The sequence below is a fragment of the Moschus berezovskii genome, chromosome 21 (genome assembly GCF_049115385.1).
Source record: "Moschus berezovskii isolate FMDL1 chromosome 21, NW_MosBer_1.0, whole genome shotgun sequence".
NCBI lineage: Eukaryota > Metazoa > Chordata > Mammalia > Artiodactyla > Moschidae > Moschus > Moschus berezovskii.
In genome coordinates this window covers 40,862,748-40,879,972 of record NC_142480.1, presented here as the reverse complement: position 1 = coordinate 40,879,972, position 17,225 = coordinate 40,862,748, and the positions used below count along the sequence as shown (strand labels likewise).

General features: G+C 46.5%; 1 protein-coding gene across 1 annotated transcript; it reads left to right on the top strand.

The window, feature by feature from the left end:
• Positions 1–2,051: 2,051 nt before the first annotated feature.
• SNRPA1 (small nuclear ribonucleoprotein polypeptide A') lies at positions 2,052–14,424 on the top strand. Its single transcript, XM_055417995.1, has 9 exons — positions 2,052–2,209; positions 3,932–4,079; positions 5,818–5,896; positions 9,442–9,488; positions 9,775–9,877; positions 10,450–10,529; positions 10,930–11,005; positions 11,572–11,665; positions 14,172–14,424. Exons 1-9 carry the CDS (start codon positions 2,128–2,130, stop codon positions 14,228–14,230), a joined length of 768 nt encoding a protein of 255 aa, XP_055273970.1. The 5' UTR covers positions 2,052–2,127; the 3' UTR covers positions 14,231–14,424.
• Positions 14,425–17,225: the final 2,801 nt, after the last annotated feature.

Sequence of the window (17,225 nt, the reverse complement as noted above, 5' to 3'; positions counted from 1 at the left end):
ATGCTTTTGAACTGTGGTGATGGAGAAGACCCTTGAGAGTCCCTTGGACTGCAAGGAGATCCAACCAGTCCATCCTAAAGGAAATCAGTCCTGAAAATTCATTGGAAGAACTGATGTTGAAGCTGAAACTCCAATACTTTAGCCACCTGATGTGAAGAACTGACTCATTAGAAAAGACCCTGATGCTGGAAAAGATTGAGGGCAGGAGAAGGGGACAACAGAGGATGAGCTGGTTGGATGGCATCACTGACTCAATGGATATGAGTTTGAGTAAACTCCAGGAGTTGGTGATGTACAGGGAGGGCTGAGGTGCTGCAGTCCATGGGGTCGCAGAGAGTCAGACACGACTGAGCGCCTGAACTGAACTGAAAGCAAAGCATTAGTGCAATACCACCACTGGCCCACCAGAATCGTAAAATTATAAAGACTTGACAATGCCAGTGAAACTGACATTGGAAGCGATGGAACCCATTACACACCATGAGAGTGTGGAAATGATTTCAACTTCTTGGCAGTAATGGTCAGGTATCATTTATTGATGATGCCACACCCCATGTCCCGTTAGCTCCACTCCTGGGGAATCCAGGCGCAGCTGCATCAAGTCCATGCACACGAAAATCCACAGCAGCGTTACGGAGAACCGCCGGAAGTGGAGCAACCGGCGCAACCAGAGGGTAAGTTCAGTTCAGTTCAGTTCAGTTCAGTCGTGTCCGACTCTTTGCGACCCCATGAATCACAGCACGCCAGGCCTCCCTGTCCATCACCAACTCCCGGAGTTCATTCAAACTCATGTCCATCGAGTCGGTGATGCCATCCAGCCATCTCATTCTCTGGTGAGACGCAAAATGGGTATGTTATGGCATGAGAGGTACAATGGAATTGCATACAGCAGCAAGTAAACAAAGCACTGCTGCCTGCAACCTGGATGGATTCCAGGCAGGACACAGAGCCGAAGACACCAGGCCCAGAAGCGGACTGCACCAGTCTCTATGAAAAGCAAGCAAAATGAAACTGTGGTGTGGGATTCACGGTTGCCTTTGGGGGCGGGTTAGGAAGGAGGGTGTAGGAGGTGGTTTCCGGATAGTTTCTTCAGGTGTGCTCTCGCTGCTGCAGACCTCTGATCTGTGCACTTTCCTTCCTGTCAGGCTTCAGCTGCTGCTGCTGCTGCTGCTAAGTCACTTCAGTCGTGTCCGACTCTGTGTGACCCCATAGATGGAAGCCCACCAGGCTCCCCCGTCCCTGGGATTCTCCAGGCAAGAACACTGGAGTGAGTTGCCATTTCCTTCTCCAATGTGTGAAAGTGAAAAGTGAAAGTGAAGTCGCTCAGTCGTGTCCGACCCTTAGCCACCCCAGGGACTGCAGCCTACCAGGCTCCTCCATCCATGCGATTTTCTAGGCAAGAGTACTGGAGTGGCTTGCCATTGCCTTCTCCGAGGCTTCAGCTAGAACATCTTAACTCTCCAGCGGCAGCGGTAGCGGTTTAGTCGCTCAGTAGTGTCCGACTCGGCGACCCTATGGACTGTAGACTGCCAGGTTCCTCTGTCCGTGGGATTCTCCAGGCAGGAATACTGGAGTGGTTGCCATTTCCTCCTCCAAACTGTTCAGAGAGCACAAGCCTAACCGCAAACTGGACCTTGAGGGGTGATCCAGCCCCAGTCTGCACAGGGGGCCAAAATCCAGGACCAATCACTGGATCCCACGAGGACAGTCACAGCCTCCCTTTCACCTCACGGTGCATTGATGCGCGAGGAAGTTACCCTCGGGGGTTTTCATACTTTGTTAGCTTGCGGACACAACACTCCGGATCCGCGAGAGGAACGGAGACACAATGAAAGGTGCAGCAAAGCCAGCGAGAAATCTGAGCCCGAGCCCGGGAGGCGGAGCCCGAGCCCGAGCCCGGGAGGCGGAGCCCGAGCCCGAGCCCGGGAGGCGGAGCCCGAGCCCGAGCCCGAGCCCGGGAGGCGGAGCCCGAGCCCGGGGGCGTGGCTCCTCGATTGATACAGCCTAGATGCTCCGCTGCGCGCGCACGCGGACGGCGATTGGTGTTGCCTGGCGGCGCGCGCGGGGCACGCCGGGACGTCGGTGCGGCGGGACAAGCGGGAGGAGCGGTAGGCTGGAGGCTGCAGGATGGTGAAGCTGACGGCGGAGCTGATCGAGCAGGCGGCGCAGTACACCAACGCGGTGCGGGACCGAGAGCTGGACCTGCGGGGTGAGTCGGGTGAGGGCAGGCGTTCCGGCCTCCCCGCACGCCTGGTAGCCTGGCCCAGCCCAGCCGCGTGCGCTAGGACCGCCGGAGCGTGGCCGGCGGCCTGCGTCCAGCGCCCGGTGCCGGGCTGGATCCCGCAGTCGTTGGCGGAAGGCCCTCCCTGGGCCCTTCCGAGGCGCGCTCAGCCCGGCTCCTCCTTGCACACCGGGGCCGCCTCGATGCTCCAATCGCACAGCGGGCGTCTGCCGGGCCGCCGGGCGGTCTGAGCCGCTGCGGGGCAGGGGATAAACGCAAGGGTGCTTGCGGACCTCGTGCGGAGCCAACATGACGGCGTGAGGAGGTGGACGGGGTGCGGAGTGAGGGAGCGGTGGACGGGCCGGAAGCTATCGTTTCCCCTGCGTTTCCTCGTGTTGGCTTCTGCTGTCTTTTTCCCTCTACCGGAGCGTTTCTGGGAGCGGACTGTGGGCGCGAAGCCGGCGCTGCTGCCTGCCGGTGGAAGCGGTGCGGAAGCCCCCGAACCATACGAGTCCTTAGGAGGCGGCTTCTCTGGGGGTACGGCCATCGGTCTTGGCCTGAGATCCGCTCCCGGGGGGGAACGCCGGCTGCGGGCTCTGCCTTCTGCTGGCTTACTTGTCCGCTGAAAGCTCAGGACTTTGGTTTTTGTGGAGAAAGGTTGAACTCGGGAGTAAACAGGCAGCCTTCACTGTCTGCCTTCTCTCCGAGTCCGACGTGCGCCCAGCATTGAGGATTCTCGTTTGAGTGCGGCGCTTCCTTTGTTGTAGCCCTTGAAGCTCTTTGGCTCCATAACTTCTTCTTCGAGTAGCTGGCACAGTCTTTATGCCCGTGTTGGACGCATCGAGGTGTTTGACTGAGCTGTCCGCAGGGTGACTTACCGTTGTGTATCAACCACTGACTCTCAGCTCTGGGTTTGAGCTGGGGGAGGTGAAGTAAGGGGAAAGTGACTTAATACTAAGAAGATATCCCAGTGAGTTCTAGGAATCTGGCCTGTGGGGTGCAGACGAGGTCGATTACTGTTGTCCACCCCGTGTGGACGGTGCTTGGACGCTGACAGCCGCTCACGGTGTGAAGTCCTGTTAGGCCGCTTCTCTAGCTCCGAGGCCTTGCTTTAGAATAGTGTGAAGCACTTTTAAGTAATCTTGAAATGGTTAGCCGCTGGTTCCTGCTGATATAAGTGATGTCATCCTTGTGGGCCTCATCACCTTCACCTTGCTCACATCCACAGCTGGACCGTAAGCTTCCCGGCAGCTGGGATTTGTGACGGTGTTCTTCCTTGTGTTGGGTGCCAGTACTTTGGCAGGGTCTGGTCGTTGCATGCTGCTGCTGCCGCTAAGTCACTTCAGTCGTGTCCGACTCTGTGTGACCCCGCAGACGGAAGCCCACCAGGCTCCCCCGTCCCTGGGATTCTCCAGGCAAGAACACTGGAGTGGGTTGCCATTTCCTTTTCCAATGTGTGAAAGTGAAGTCGCTCAGTCGTGTCCCACCCTTAGCGACCCCACGGACTGCAGCCTACCAGGCTCCTCCATCCATGGGATTTTCTAGGCAAGAGTACTGGAGTGGCTTGCCAATGGTGGTTGCATAGGTGCCACATAAACACTTTGGGAAGGAACGTTAAGCTGTGAGTCAAGTTACCATGAAATGCTATTAATGTATTAAAGCGCCTTTTATTTATATTAATACTTGTCTGGGTTTTTCTCCTTTTTACAGGGTATAAAATTCCTGTCATTGAAAATCTCGGTGCCACCTTAGACCAGTTTGATGCCATTGATTTTTCTGACAATGAAATCAGGAAACTGGATGGTTTTCCTTTGTTGAGAAGACTGAAAACGTTATTAGTGAACAACAATAGAATATGGTAAGCATGTGCTAGTGGAAAGTAGCTTTCTCCCCTAGAGCAGATACTGCAGAGTTCCCTGAAGAAGCTGCAGTGTATATGCCAGTTAAACTAGATTTCTATTTTTTTTACTTGCCTATTTCTCAAATGGTAAATGAGCAATTTCCCCATACAGATTCAGAGTTTAATTTGTCATTGGTCAAGTTCTATTTGCATCTATTCAGAAACCTGGTATATTTATCTCTATTCATAGTAAGTTTCTAATTTAAATTAATTAAAAATCTGGTGCTTTGTACACATTTTAGCTCATTTCTAAAATAATTATATTATCAGAGGGGTCATATTAAAGAGATACATAAAATACAACAATTATAGTTTTAACTGAATATCTCATTTTACCTCAAAGCCTCTGGTATTTGTTTTTCTTTAACTGCAGCTGATTTGTAGAATATTGTTTATAGAAATTAAGATTTTATTTTTTTACCCACTTTCATCATCTCTGTGGGCTTTCTAGATGGCTCAGTGGTAAAGAATCTGCCTGCAGTGCAGGAGACATGGGTTCAATCCCTGAGTTGGGATGATCCCCTGGAGGAGGAAATGGCAACCCACTCCAGTATTCTTGCTGGGGAATCACGTGGACAGAGGAAGCTGGCAGGCTATAGTCCTCAAGGTCCCAAAGAGTCGGACACAACCTAGCACACACACACACACAGACATCATCTCTGTAAATTTTATTGGAAAAAAGTTATTGAAGGTGAAAAGACACTTGCTCCTTGGAAGGAAAGTTATGACCAACCTTGATAGTATATTAAAAAGCAGAGACATTACTTTGCCAACCAAGGTCTGTCTAGTCAAGGCAATGGTTTTTCTCGTGGTCATGTATGGATGTGAGAGTTGGACTGTGAAGAAAGCTGATCGCCGAAGAATCGATGCTTTTGAACTGTGGTGTTGGAGAAGACTCTTGAGAGTCCCTTATACTGCAAGGAGATCCAACCAGTCCATTCTAAAGGAGATCAATCCTGGATGTTCATTGGAGGGACTGATGCTAAAGCTGAAACTGCAATACTTTGGCCACCTCATGTGACGAGTTGACTCACTGGAAAAGACTCTGATGCTGGGAAAGGTTGGGGGCGGGAGGAGAAGGGGACGACCAAGAATGAGATGGCTGGGTGGCATCACCGACTCTGTGGACATGAGTTTGAGTGAACTCCGGGAGTTGGTGATGGACAGGGAGGCCTGGCGTGCTGTAATTCATGGGGTCGCGGAGAGTCGGACACGACTGAGCGACTGAACTGAACTGAACTGAACTGATAGGGTCTTTAAGAAGTTCTGAGTGTTGAGCTACTTTTCTTAAATAGGCACATTTCTCCTGAGTTAAACTGTTGACTGTGGTTTGGTTATTGTGTATCCTGTGCTTCTGAGCTGTGACCGCAGAAGCACGTGTATTTCTGTGCTTCCTGCTGACAAGTCCTGAGATGAGTGAGGTCGTTTGTGTCCACAACACTTTCTCCTTGTCTTGGGGCTAGTATGGTGGTGGGAAGAGACCGCGGCAGCATTCTGGAGGTGTGGGTTCTCAGATCATCCCGGTTGTGTGACCTCAGACACACCTCTTTGTGCCTCGTTTTCCTTCTGTCAGATATTGTTGGAAGGAGGATCTCCAAGGTTCTTGCCACTTTGAAGTCCTCTGGGCAGGTGCTTAGGTTAAGTTTTCAGCTTACTGCATTTTCACTTTTATTAAGATTTTGTCTTTTCCTTTTAGCCGTATAGGTGAGGGGCTTGATCAGGCTCTGCCCTGTCTGACAGAACTCATTCTCACCAATAACAGTCTTGTGGAACTGGTAAGTCAAATGGGGAAAGTGTATTTACAGGGAGAATTTAAAGGCATTGCCTGCCTTTAATAAAAAACTTGGAGAGTCCAGGAGATTATCTCATCACCTTTTTTCTTTTTCTTCATTATTAGGACATGGGGTTTTTTTGGTTGTGTGTTACACATATCTTCTACTCTCGCTCACTCACCTTTGGACTCTCCTGGGGGCTTGATGGAGCAGTTCCTAATTCCAGCATAATGTGTGTCACTGGTCTGTTGTCCTTGATGCTTTGAGTTCTGTTCAGCTTCTAAAGAGACTCACCCATCCTTTTTTCTAGAATTTCTGTGTCCAGTATGCTAGCCACCAGCCACAAGTGGTTACTTTTAAGATATACTAGAAGTATAAAAAACACTACAGATTCCAGAGACTTAGTGCAAAAGAAAAATATTATACACTATCAATAATTTTTATATTGACATTAAAATGGTTATATTTTGGAAAATAGGTAAAACAATATATTATTAAAACTAGTTTCTTCTGTTTTAATGTCACTACTAGAAAATTACATATGTGACATACATTAAATTTTGTTGGGGAGTTTTATTCAAGAAATTATTGTTTTACTCCACATTTAGATCAACAATCATTTGAGATTGGTGTTCTTTTAAGATAAGGGGCAAGTTTCATTTTCTCTATTTGGATATGACTATTTTGATCCGCTTCTGGTTTTTAAATTTCTACTCTGTATGGATAATTTTTAACGGTGTTGAACTTAGGCTATATATTGTTTGTAACCTAAATTTTTCACTTAAATACTGGATGTTGACATTCTTACGGTGTGACTTGATTTTTAGGTTGTTAGGCCCTTGACCCCCTCCCTTCCTTCCTCCCTGACTGTTCCTTTCCTGAGGTACGAGGTCTCTGACTGTCCTTCAGATTCCCAAAGGAGTGCTTGGCTCCAAAAGTCAGAAAACCCCCAATCTGAGGCCGTGTGCTTTCTAAACTCCATGAGGTATTTAACCCCAAATGTGCATCCATGCGGAATGTGTGGCATATTGGGGCAGTACATTTTGTGTGTTGTTGTTGTGCTTAAAGCTGTTTGCAAAGATGAAGGCTGTCCTGTCAATACTGAAAGAGGCATATTAAAATTGTGTGGTAGTGAATTTCCCTGGAGTTCTGTCAATTTTACTTGTATATATTTTCAGGTTACTTCATTTGATAGATCCAGATTTTGTGTATCTTACTGATGAAATGAACCTTTTATCATTTATATTTTATTAGGAGAAGGCAATGGCAAGCCACTCTAGTACTCTTGCCTAGAAAATCCCATGGATGGAGGAGCCTGGTAGGCTGCAGTCCGTGGGGTCACTAAGGGTCGGACACGACTGAGCGACTTCACTTTCACTTTCACACATTGGAGAAGGAAATGGCAACCCACTCCAGTGTTCTTGCCTGGAGAATCCCAGGGAAGGGGGAGCCTGGTGGGCTTCCGTCTATGGGGTCACACAGAGTCGGATACGACTGAAGTGACTTAGCAGCAGCAGCAGCAGCAGTGCAGTTTTACCTTGGCGTCTGTTTTATCCACTGCAGTATAACAAAACAAGCTTGCTTTCTTTCAGTTAGTATTTGCGTGATCATTGTTTTCCATCCAAAATTTAATTTTTTTCCTCTGCACTTATATTTTAAATTTGAGAACAGGATTTGATAGGATCCTTTTTTAAAATCTAAAGTCTATCTTTAAATGGAATAGTCTATTTATGTTTAATGTAATTACCAGTATATTTGAGTTTATCTTCTCTAGAATTTTTTTACTTGTCCCATCCATCTGCAAATTTTTTTCCCTCTCCTTTATTGTTCTCTCTCTCTCTTTTTGGTATTCCACTTCTTCTGATAGTTTAGAAATTAACTGATTATTGAATAGACTCTGTTTCTTTTCTAAGCATACTGGGAGTTAGCATCCAAGTGTAACGTTAACCATAACCTTTACCTCCTGAACGAAACAGCACCATAAGCATCTCGCTACCCCTGCATCGAGACATCACTGTGTAGTGCACAGTCTGTGTGTGGGCCTGTGTGTGTAAAGTTACCATTTTTTCGGTTTTTGCAGCTTTATTGAGCTAGGGTGGACAAATGAAGATTGTAAATATTTAAGGTGTTTAATGTGAAATTTGATATCTGTACCCTGACACCCACCCCTTCACGTAACCACCTATGTGTGTGTGCAGTGAGAACACTTGAGTTCTGTTTTTTTATTGTGTTGGGTACACCTCATGTTATTTTTAAGGATAGTCACCATGTTGTACATTAAATCTCCAGAATTTACTTATTTATGACTGAAAGTTTATCCTCTCTAATCAGTAGCTTCACCCCCCCCCCCCTTTTCCTCCACCTCCCAGCCTCTGGTAACCACCATTCAGCTCTATGTTGCTATGAGTTCCATTTTTTGAGATTTCACTTAAATTGCAACATTTGTCTGTCTTTGCTCCATTTCACATTGTTCTGTAGGTCTCCTCTAGTGGTGCTGAGCTAGCTGTTCCTTTTCAGATTGTTCTGCAGATCTCCTTTAGTGATGGGACTCCAGTTGCAAGCATCAGTGTTCCTTCTAGTGTCATCATGGAGTGGCAGCTCTCTGAGCTTATGGCTCTGTTCCCCTCCCCTGTTACTTGTGCTTTTCCTCATTGTCCCTTTCGACGCTGTCCCACTCAGTTCAGATCTGTTCTGGCAGTTTCTCGTTTGTGTGAGGCTGTTTCAGGAGGCCCTCCAGGCCTCGTCACCCACCTGGTGTGCTTGTGCTTGGAACGTCTTTGGCTGCTGTTCTTAGGCTGGGTGCCTGTTGCCCTCTTTGCCTTTCCCCCGCTTCTTCCTGTGTGGTGTCATCACTGTGCAAGTCTTAAAGCTCTCACAATGGTTGGTCCTTACTGGTCCCAAGTTCGGGTTCTTGCCAGAATACATTTTCATCTGGTTGGACTGTAGCTGTTGACCATCTTTTTGGTTTTCCTATCCTTGTTGCACTGTATTTTATAGGACAGTTTGGGAAGATTGAAAAACTAAGTTGCGTTCTTCCTATATATATATATTCCCCCCCTTTATACTCTTTGTCCTTGGACAATGTGTTTGAAGAGCTTTAGGGGAACCTAGAATAAAGGTGACAAAGATGACATGCCTGCATTGCTCCCAGGCAGTGGCAGGAAGAACCACTTCACACCAGGTTCCCTGTAGGAATAGCTTTCCCTGGAGATACATCACTTTTCACATTGCTTTTTTTCTTAATCATTACTCAGTAGCTCTTTTAAAGTTGCTCCAGGAAATGATATATATTTTTTCTTTTCATCTCTTCTGCTGTTGAGACAGAAAGCTGTTGTGTCCGGGATATTAAGAAGTTCAAATTTATGAACCAGTTATTCAGTAGAAATACACCAACCGTCTGTGATATGCTAGGGCTGTGCCGGGTGCTGGGGCGGGAAAGACTAATGTATGGAAGACAAGGTGTGTCCTTACTGCAGAGGTGTCAGCATGTCGTGGGATCACGGTGGGCTGTGGTGTTTGTGTTCTTACCTGTGACTGTTATTTCACAGGGTGATCTGGACCCTCTGGCATCTCTCAAGTCACTGACTTATCTGAGGTATGGAAACTATTTGTGGTGGTGACAGTAAAGTCTTTTAAAATAACAGCATTGCTGGCCTTGATGGTAAAGTTATAGTAAAAAGTACTTTTAAAAACACAAATATTGAAAATGTTTCCTTTGGACTCTTATTAAAATTTCCCTAGCATTAAGTTCTTAAGACATTGAAATGTGAAGAATAGTGAACTTTTCCTTACTTCCTGGACTCATTAGACTTTATTAAAATGGACCTCTTGAATGCTGTGCTAGGAACAAGACTGGCATCAAACTGTTCCTTTTCTTGTAGTATTCTAAGGAACCCTGTAACCAATAAGAAGCATTACAGACTCTATGTGATTTATAAAGTTCCACAAGTCAGAGTACTGGATTTCCAGAAAGTGAAACTAAAAGTAAGTGTTACTCTGTTGTAAGTTGTTATTGGTTGGTGCTTTTCCTTTATGTTTTGTTACTGACTTTTATTACTAGTTTGTAATAGGAATGCGGGGAGGCGGGGCGGGGAGTGTTAAGTCGATTTTTTTTCCATAGCAGTGCTTATGGTGGGACTTAGAGTTAAGGTGTGTGTGTGGGGCTGGTCATTCCAGAGGTGGCCTGGCTTCAGAGCCACCATGGGCTTTGTCACAGCAGATGGCCCGCCTAGATACATGCTCTTGGGGAGCTTCATGTTGTTCACTTTGCACTAGCTGTAATTGTCAGGATGATTCTCCCTTTGTTGGGGATTTTTTTTACCTTCCTTATTTCCCAGAGAGCCCCTCCTGGAAATTTCGAAGAAGGGGCTCTGCTGTCTCCAGGGACCTTCACAGAGCAGGGGACTGCTGTATCTCTTCTTATTTTGAAATGGGCTTTGTGGTATTTTACCAGCCCAGAGTATTCCAGAGAGTTTTCTTCCATGTTTTCTGAGGAATGCATCTAAATGCACGTGGTATTCCTATTTCCATTAACTCTGTGTGTGGTGTCGCTGTAGGAGCGTCAGGAAGCAGAGAAAATGTTCAAGGGCAAACGGGGTGCACAACTTGCAAAGGATATTGCCAGGAGAAGCAAAACGTAAGATCCGGATATCCAACTTCTCTCCACTTCACCTTCAGAAACATTATCTGTCTGGCATTTTGCCTCTTGCAAAATGAAATGAAACACCTGTGACTAATGCCGTCTAGTTTGCACAGTGATGATCCGTGGCCCACAGTGGTCCCTATATCACGTGAGATTTCTAGAAGATGAGAGCGGACGCTCCAGTATTCAGTCTGCCGTGATAGTAGTGCACCGTCTTCCTCTGTGGCAAGATGAACTGGGTGGTGTTTCTGAAGGAGAGAGTTTCTTGTATCAGTTTGTTAACAAAGATAAGATACTACACTGGTTGAATTACTTTCAAAGCTTTTGAAAGTAAAAGAGAAGCAGTTTCTGTTGGTTTGGATTTGACAGTTTTGTTCTTCCCTCCCCTCCCAAGTTTCAACCCAGGTGCTGGTTTGCCTACTGACAAAAAGAAAGGTGGGCCGTCCCCAGGGGACGTGGAAGCCATCAAGGTGAGCACGAGTCAGGACAACTCAAGTAATAAGTTAGACACTGCAGGTTTCTCCCATAGTTGTTAGAATCCAGCTACATTTTTGTGTAAGGAAGAACTAGCTTAAAGATATTATTTGACCAGATTTTGACTTGAATTAATTATATGAGCTGGTCAAAGTGGAGGCAACTCTGGTCTTCTCATTTTCTCAGGAAACAGTTAGTTACCTTTGCTTGCTGTCTTGAATTTTACTTTGAAGGACTTGCTACCTGAAAGATCCTGATTGATGAGAAATCCTAATTTGGTAATGCTGCCTCCTAAATCATCCAGTGGCATAATTCCAATTAACTAGAATTTTAGGGCACATGCACTGATTATTTGCTCTCCTATAAGAGGGTCTGCAGCTCTTTACCAATTTGGGAACTTCTTAGTTTGGTTTTGGGGTTGATTTCACTGTGCCAGCAAAATTCTTCCTGTGAGAGAGACTATTTAATATTCCAGTTCAGGAAGGTGGCATGAGTTTCTGTGAGTGTTTTCTGTTAACTGGATGAAAATAACTGTCCATCTCTCTTGTTTCCTGGTGTCCAGAACGCTATAGCAAATGCGTCAACTTTGGCTGAAGTGGAGCGGCTGAAGGGCTTGCTGCAGTCCGGTCAGATACCTGGCAGAGAACGCAGAGCAGGTCAGAACCACGTTCTGTCTTCCTTTCCAGATTAATGATACACTCCTAGTGATCGCAAATTGCTTTAGATGCTACGATCCAAGGATGCTTGAATAGTGCCTCCTTACCATTATAATTTACACAAAATGCCTTTAAATGCTCTTTGAAAAGAAATCATTTGCTAAAGAAGCTTATGTCCTAGGACTCTGGGGTTTTTGTGAAAGTTGAGACAGATGTTAGTTCACAGCCATGGAGTAAAAGCAAACAGTGGAGGTGACCATGATGCCTTTGACCCCTGTCTGTGTGGGCCCACTTAGCAGTGGGGAGCATGGGCTCTGGAGCCAGACAGACTGAGGCTCAGAGCGTAGCTTCACCAGCTACGTCCTTGGATGAATTTCTTAACCCCACTTGATCTTAAATCTGTTGGCTCATCTTTAACCAAATAGTAGTAGTGGTGACCTCAGAAGGTTGTTGGGAGGACTAAGTAAGGGGCTTCCTAGGCCCTGAACACCAGGTGTGAGCTGTCTAATTGTGAACACCGGCTCTGTATCGGGCAGTGTGATGGGCACTGACTAGGGTGTAAAGTGAAAACTGCTACAGAAGGTGCATGTTAAAGTTTGACATAAATGTAACTGTGGGCTCTGTCTAGACCAGTGGCTCAGGGCAAGTTCCCTTGACGAAATAATGTTTGAATTGAAGCTAAAAGTGAGTAAGACATTCATTAGAGCAGCAGTTCTCACTGTGTGGTCCTTGGGCCCCTAGGGTTCCATGAGGAAAATTTACAAACACCGAGGCATTATTTGCTTTTTAAGTGGTGTGACCATTTGTGTCTGATAGTGCCAGAGCAATGGAAGGTGGAGTTGCTGGTGCCTCAGCCCAGGTACATGGGTTCACAGGACCAATGATTCTAGGTGTCATTCTGAGCTGCTGCGTACCCAATGAGGTCCTTTGTGAAGCAATGAGGATCGTTGGTGTTCCTGGATATCACCCCGGGGACACATCATTTGATGTGAAGAAATGGGCCAACATTTGCAATCTAACCTTTTAGAAACTACTGCTTTTGGGAATTCCTGATCCAGTGATTAAGACTCAGCTTTCATTGCCCAGGTTTGATCCCTGGTCAGGGAACCAAGATCCTACAAGCTAAGTGGGGAGACCAAAAGAACAAAAGCAAAAAACTACCACTTTTGTCAAGTTTTGGCATAGTATCAAAAAAAAAAATCCACAGCTGCCTGCACAGGCTGTTAAAATACACCTCCCTTTTCTCACTGCATGTCTTTGTGGGCCTGGCTTTCTTCACACCCTTTAGTCAGAACAGTGTATTTTGGCGAGAAGAGTGATGAAGGCAGAACAAGGGCCCATCTAACATTGGGCAGACATTGCAGAGATGGGCAAAAGTAGAAAACTGCACCAACTTTCTCACTATATATTTTTATTTTAGAAAATATTGATACTGTATTTTAGAAAAATACAAACATTAATGGTACTAGGTTTATTGTTTTAAGGAATTACTATTTTTTTAATGCTTTCAGTTTCCAACATAGTATTAATAAATGTAATCTACTTGAAGAAAAGTTCTTTGGGTGCTAAAACTAAAGTATTTGAGAACCTGTGACCTAGACAGAGCAAAATGGCATTCTCAGGGGAAGGAGCGCTCTGTGGTGAGACAGCTTTGCACCCTGCGCTTGAAGGAAGACTATGAGCCTAAGTCCAGGGCCGGTCGGGGGGCATGGGTGAAACAGGCTGGCAGGGAGAGTTCTGAGTCCAGCCACAGAGGGCCCTGTAGGCTGTGAAACGAGGGACCTGTGACCCTGAGAACAGCACAGGCTGCCAAGACCCACGGGGCAGGCGATAGGCAGGGAGGAGGCTGTGTCTCGTGGCAGAATTCCTCAGTTACCGTGCCTCCCCTTGAGCATGTTATTTGGGCCTGGGACTCACGTGGGGCTTTTCAGTGTCGTCTGAACACATGTGGGGCACCTTGAGGATAGGAAGGTGGGAATTGTTTGTGGTTCTCTTAGGTTTCAGTGGGCCCAGGCGTCTGAACAGCAGTTCCCGGTGACATTCTTGCTTGCTTTAGTTTTGTGTCTAGAAATGTAACGTTTGGGTCTAACTGGAAACATAATTTAGACAGAATCACTGGCTGACTATCTGCAGCATGTAGTAGGTATCCTCTCTCATCTTTCTTTGGAATGCTCCCAGTTTCTTTGCCCATCGTCGTGGCAAGAACAAAACATAAAATATAGGCTTTTTATCTTGATAAAACATGAGTTACAGGCTTGACCCGAGTGGGTTAGAACAGCAGGCATAGAGTTGACTTTCATGAAGCAGTTTTGTGACCCATTCCCTAGAAGCTTACCATCCTTCCAGGGCCTGCCAAAGACAGGTGGTTCCTGGACCTAAGTTCTTTTAGGCTGAGGCCGCTGTCGGGCGTCTGCATCTGGTCTAGGGTCTGGCAGGCAACAGCAGCATCGTGGGTGGACGCCCACACATGCTCTAACCTAGGTGTGACTTCTTGTGTGTTTTCTAGGCCCCACTGATGATGGTGAAGAGGAGATGGAAGAAGACACCGTTGCAAATGGGTCCTGAGCAGGGCAGCCTCAGCACCTCAGGACGTGTAACCGTCCACCTCGGACAGGTCCTGCCTTGTTTGTGTCAGCAAAGCAGAGTTCATCAGCATTGTTGAAATGCTCAAAACTGCTGCTGGTAATTTTGTGATACAGATTTTGAAATCTAAAACCCAGTTTTCTACCAATAGTACAAATAAAGGACACTCGCTGTGCTGCGGGTTGTGCGTCATTGGGGTGTGTGCAATGAGGTGTGGATATGGGGAGTTGGAAATGCAGCAGGGCGGCTCTGTGGGCAGGCTTCCCAGTCCTCATGAAATGTTTAGGTTTTTAAATTCATAATAAAACTTAGATTATCTGTGTGCTGCTACTGGTTGTTAGAATTTGCAACATTGGCATGTCATTAAAGGCAGCCAGGCCCCAGGGCTTTGCAAGAGTCAGTGTCCTTTGAAGTTTTTGTTTAACACTCTTCACCAGCATGTGACGATAAATTGCTGATTTGGACAGTTAGAGGAAATGTGACATCTGCCTGTCAGTCAGTGGGATTCGGGAGATTGGACCACCCTAGACCAGTACTTCCCCAGCTCAGTGCACTGTGAGTCTCGGAGGTCTGCCAGAGCTCAGGGTCTGTTGTGGGCCCTCAGGGTCTGTGCCTCTCATGGGCTCCCAGGAGCTGTCCCCCAGAGGGGACACTCAGGATCTCCAGCCTTGCTGCCCACCCTGGCCTCACCCACCTTACACCTTCAGCTTCTCCAGGGACCAGTCCCTGTGGTCTGTTTGCTGACTTGTTACAGAAAGCTTCCCTTGCTCTTTGCAGGTAGAGTGTGATATGGGGTCTTACCTGCTGTTCTGTGAGCAGATCGTATTTCTGGATGACTGCCGTGTCAGGAACCAAGATGTGTACTCAGCTCCTGGCTGCACCAAGAGGGCTGCCCTGCAGGGGCCAGGCTGCTGGGGCCTGAGTGACACTTGCATCTTCTGATGGAAAGCAGAATTCAGACCTGCCAAGCAGTTTGTGTGCAGTTTGCTTTCAAAGGGTGTTCCAAGGGATGAAGTTCAAAACCCCAGGTGGTATCCCTTTAGCTCCTGATAGTGAGCTTAGAGCGTGTCTGCTTTTCACTCAGCTCGGAAGGATTTCAGTACTGTGATGGCTAGTGCTGTGTCCATTATCAGTTTGAGCGCATTTCCCTGAGGGACCTCCTACACACACACACACACCGGCCCACCTCCACCACCCCTGCCCCCCTCCCCCGCCATGCTTTGTCTTTGAAAGCTCCCACCAGGAAGGGTTGACAATCTTGTGACTTGACCAAAGCACAGGACTGTGGAAAAGCCACAGCCATTCCAGAGGGCTACAAGCTCATGAGCTGCCCCTGCCCCTGCCAACTGACTGCTGTCCCCTCAACCAGCAACCGAGAGGGGGCTGAGAAAAGGAGAGAGGAAGAAAAGTGTCCTGTGAGAGCCCTGCTCCATTCCAGGGACCACCCCAGCACACTGGCCTGGCCTCGCTCCCCTCTCCTGTCTGCACTCACCACAGAAATACCATGTTACAGAGGACATGATGCTGTATGGAGAAAATCCTAAACAGAAAACTGCTGGAGCTTGTTAATTTGGTAAAGTTGCTGGATACAAAATTAATACACAGAAATCTGTTGCATTTTGAGACATAAACCACCAATGGAATGTCAGAGAAATTAAGGAAACATTCACATTTACCATTGCATCAAAGACAATTAAATATCTTGGAATAAACCTACCTAAGAGGAGTTGGATTGTGAAGAAAGCTGATCGCCAAAGAATTGATGCTTTTGAACTGTGGTGCTGGAGAAGACTCTTGAGAGTCCCTTGGACCGCAAGGAGATCCAACCAGTCTATTCTAAAGATCAATCCTGGGTGTTCCTTGGAAGGACTGATGCTAAAGCTGAAACTCCAATACTTTGGCCACCTCATGTGATGAGTTGACTCACTGGAAAAGACTCTGATGCTGGGAGGGATTGGGGGCAGGAGGAGAAGGGGACGACAGAGAATGAGATGTCTGGATGGCATCACCGACTCTGTGGACATGAGTTTGAGTGAACTCCGGGAGTTGGTGATGGACAGGGAGGCCTGGCGTGCCGTGATTCATGGGATCGCAAAGAGTTGGACACAACTGAGCGACTGAACTGAACTGAACTGAAGAGGAGACAAAAGGCCCATATTCCCAATACTAAGATGCTGATGAATGAAACTGACAACCATACAAATAGATGGAAAGAATGGAGCTGGAGGAATCAGGCTCCCTGACTTCAGACCATGCTACAGACCTACAGTGTTTTTGAGTATGGTACTGGCACAGAAGTAGACGTACTGATAGATGGAACAGCATAAAAGTCCAGAAATAAACCCATTTATGGTCCATGGGGCTGCAAAGAGTCAGACACGACTGAGAACACACAGTCAATCTACAACAAAGGAGGTAAGGGTACAGTGGAGAAAAAAGTCTCTTCAATAAGTGGTGCTGGGAAAGGTGAACAGGTTCATGTAAAAGAATGAAATTAGAACGTTCTCTAACACCACACCATATACAAAAAAACTCAAAGTGGATTAAAGACCTAAATGTAAGGCTGGGTACTGTAAAACTCCTAGAGGAGAATAGGCAGAAAAAACACATAAATTGCAGAGATGTCTTTTTGGATCTGTCTCCTAGAGTAATGGAAATAAAAATAAATAGGACCTAATTAAACTTAAATGCTTTTGCAAAAGAAACCATAAATACAATGAAAAGACAATCTACAGAGTGGGAGAAAACATTTCCAAATGATGCAACCAACAAAAGATTAATTTCCAAAATAAACTCATTCAGCTTAATATCAAATAAATCAAAGAACCCTAGTCAAAATCAAGTTTCTATGGCTGCTTTTCTTTGAAGGAGCATGATATTCTTTCACACTTCCTAGAATCCTGATTAAAAGATAAATCCATCAGATAAATAGAAACTATTTTTAAAATGGATAGAAATTTCACCTGTAAACACACAC

Bases quoted from the DNA above. Each gene is read 5' to 3' on its own strand.
- SNRPA1 (XM_055417995.1), top strand. From the start codon at position 2,128: ATGGTGAAGCTGACGGCGGAGCTGATCGAGCAGGCGGCGCAGTACACC. The intron at 4,080-5,817 runs GTAAGCATGTGC...TTTTCCTTTTAG, and splicing joins GTGAACAACAATAGAATATG to CCGTATAGGTGAGGGGCTTG. The intron at 10,530-10,929 runs GTAAGATCCGGA...TCCCCTCCCAAG, and splicing joins ATTGCCAGGAGAAGCAAAAC to TTTCAACCCAGGTGCTGGTT.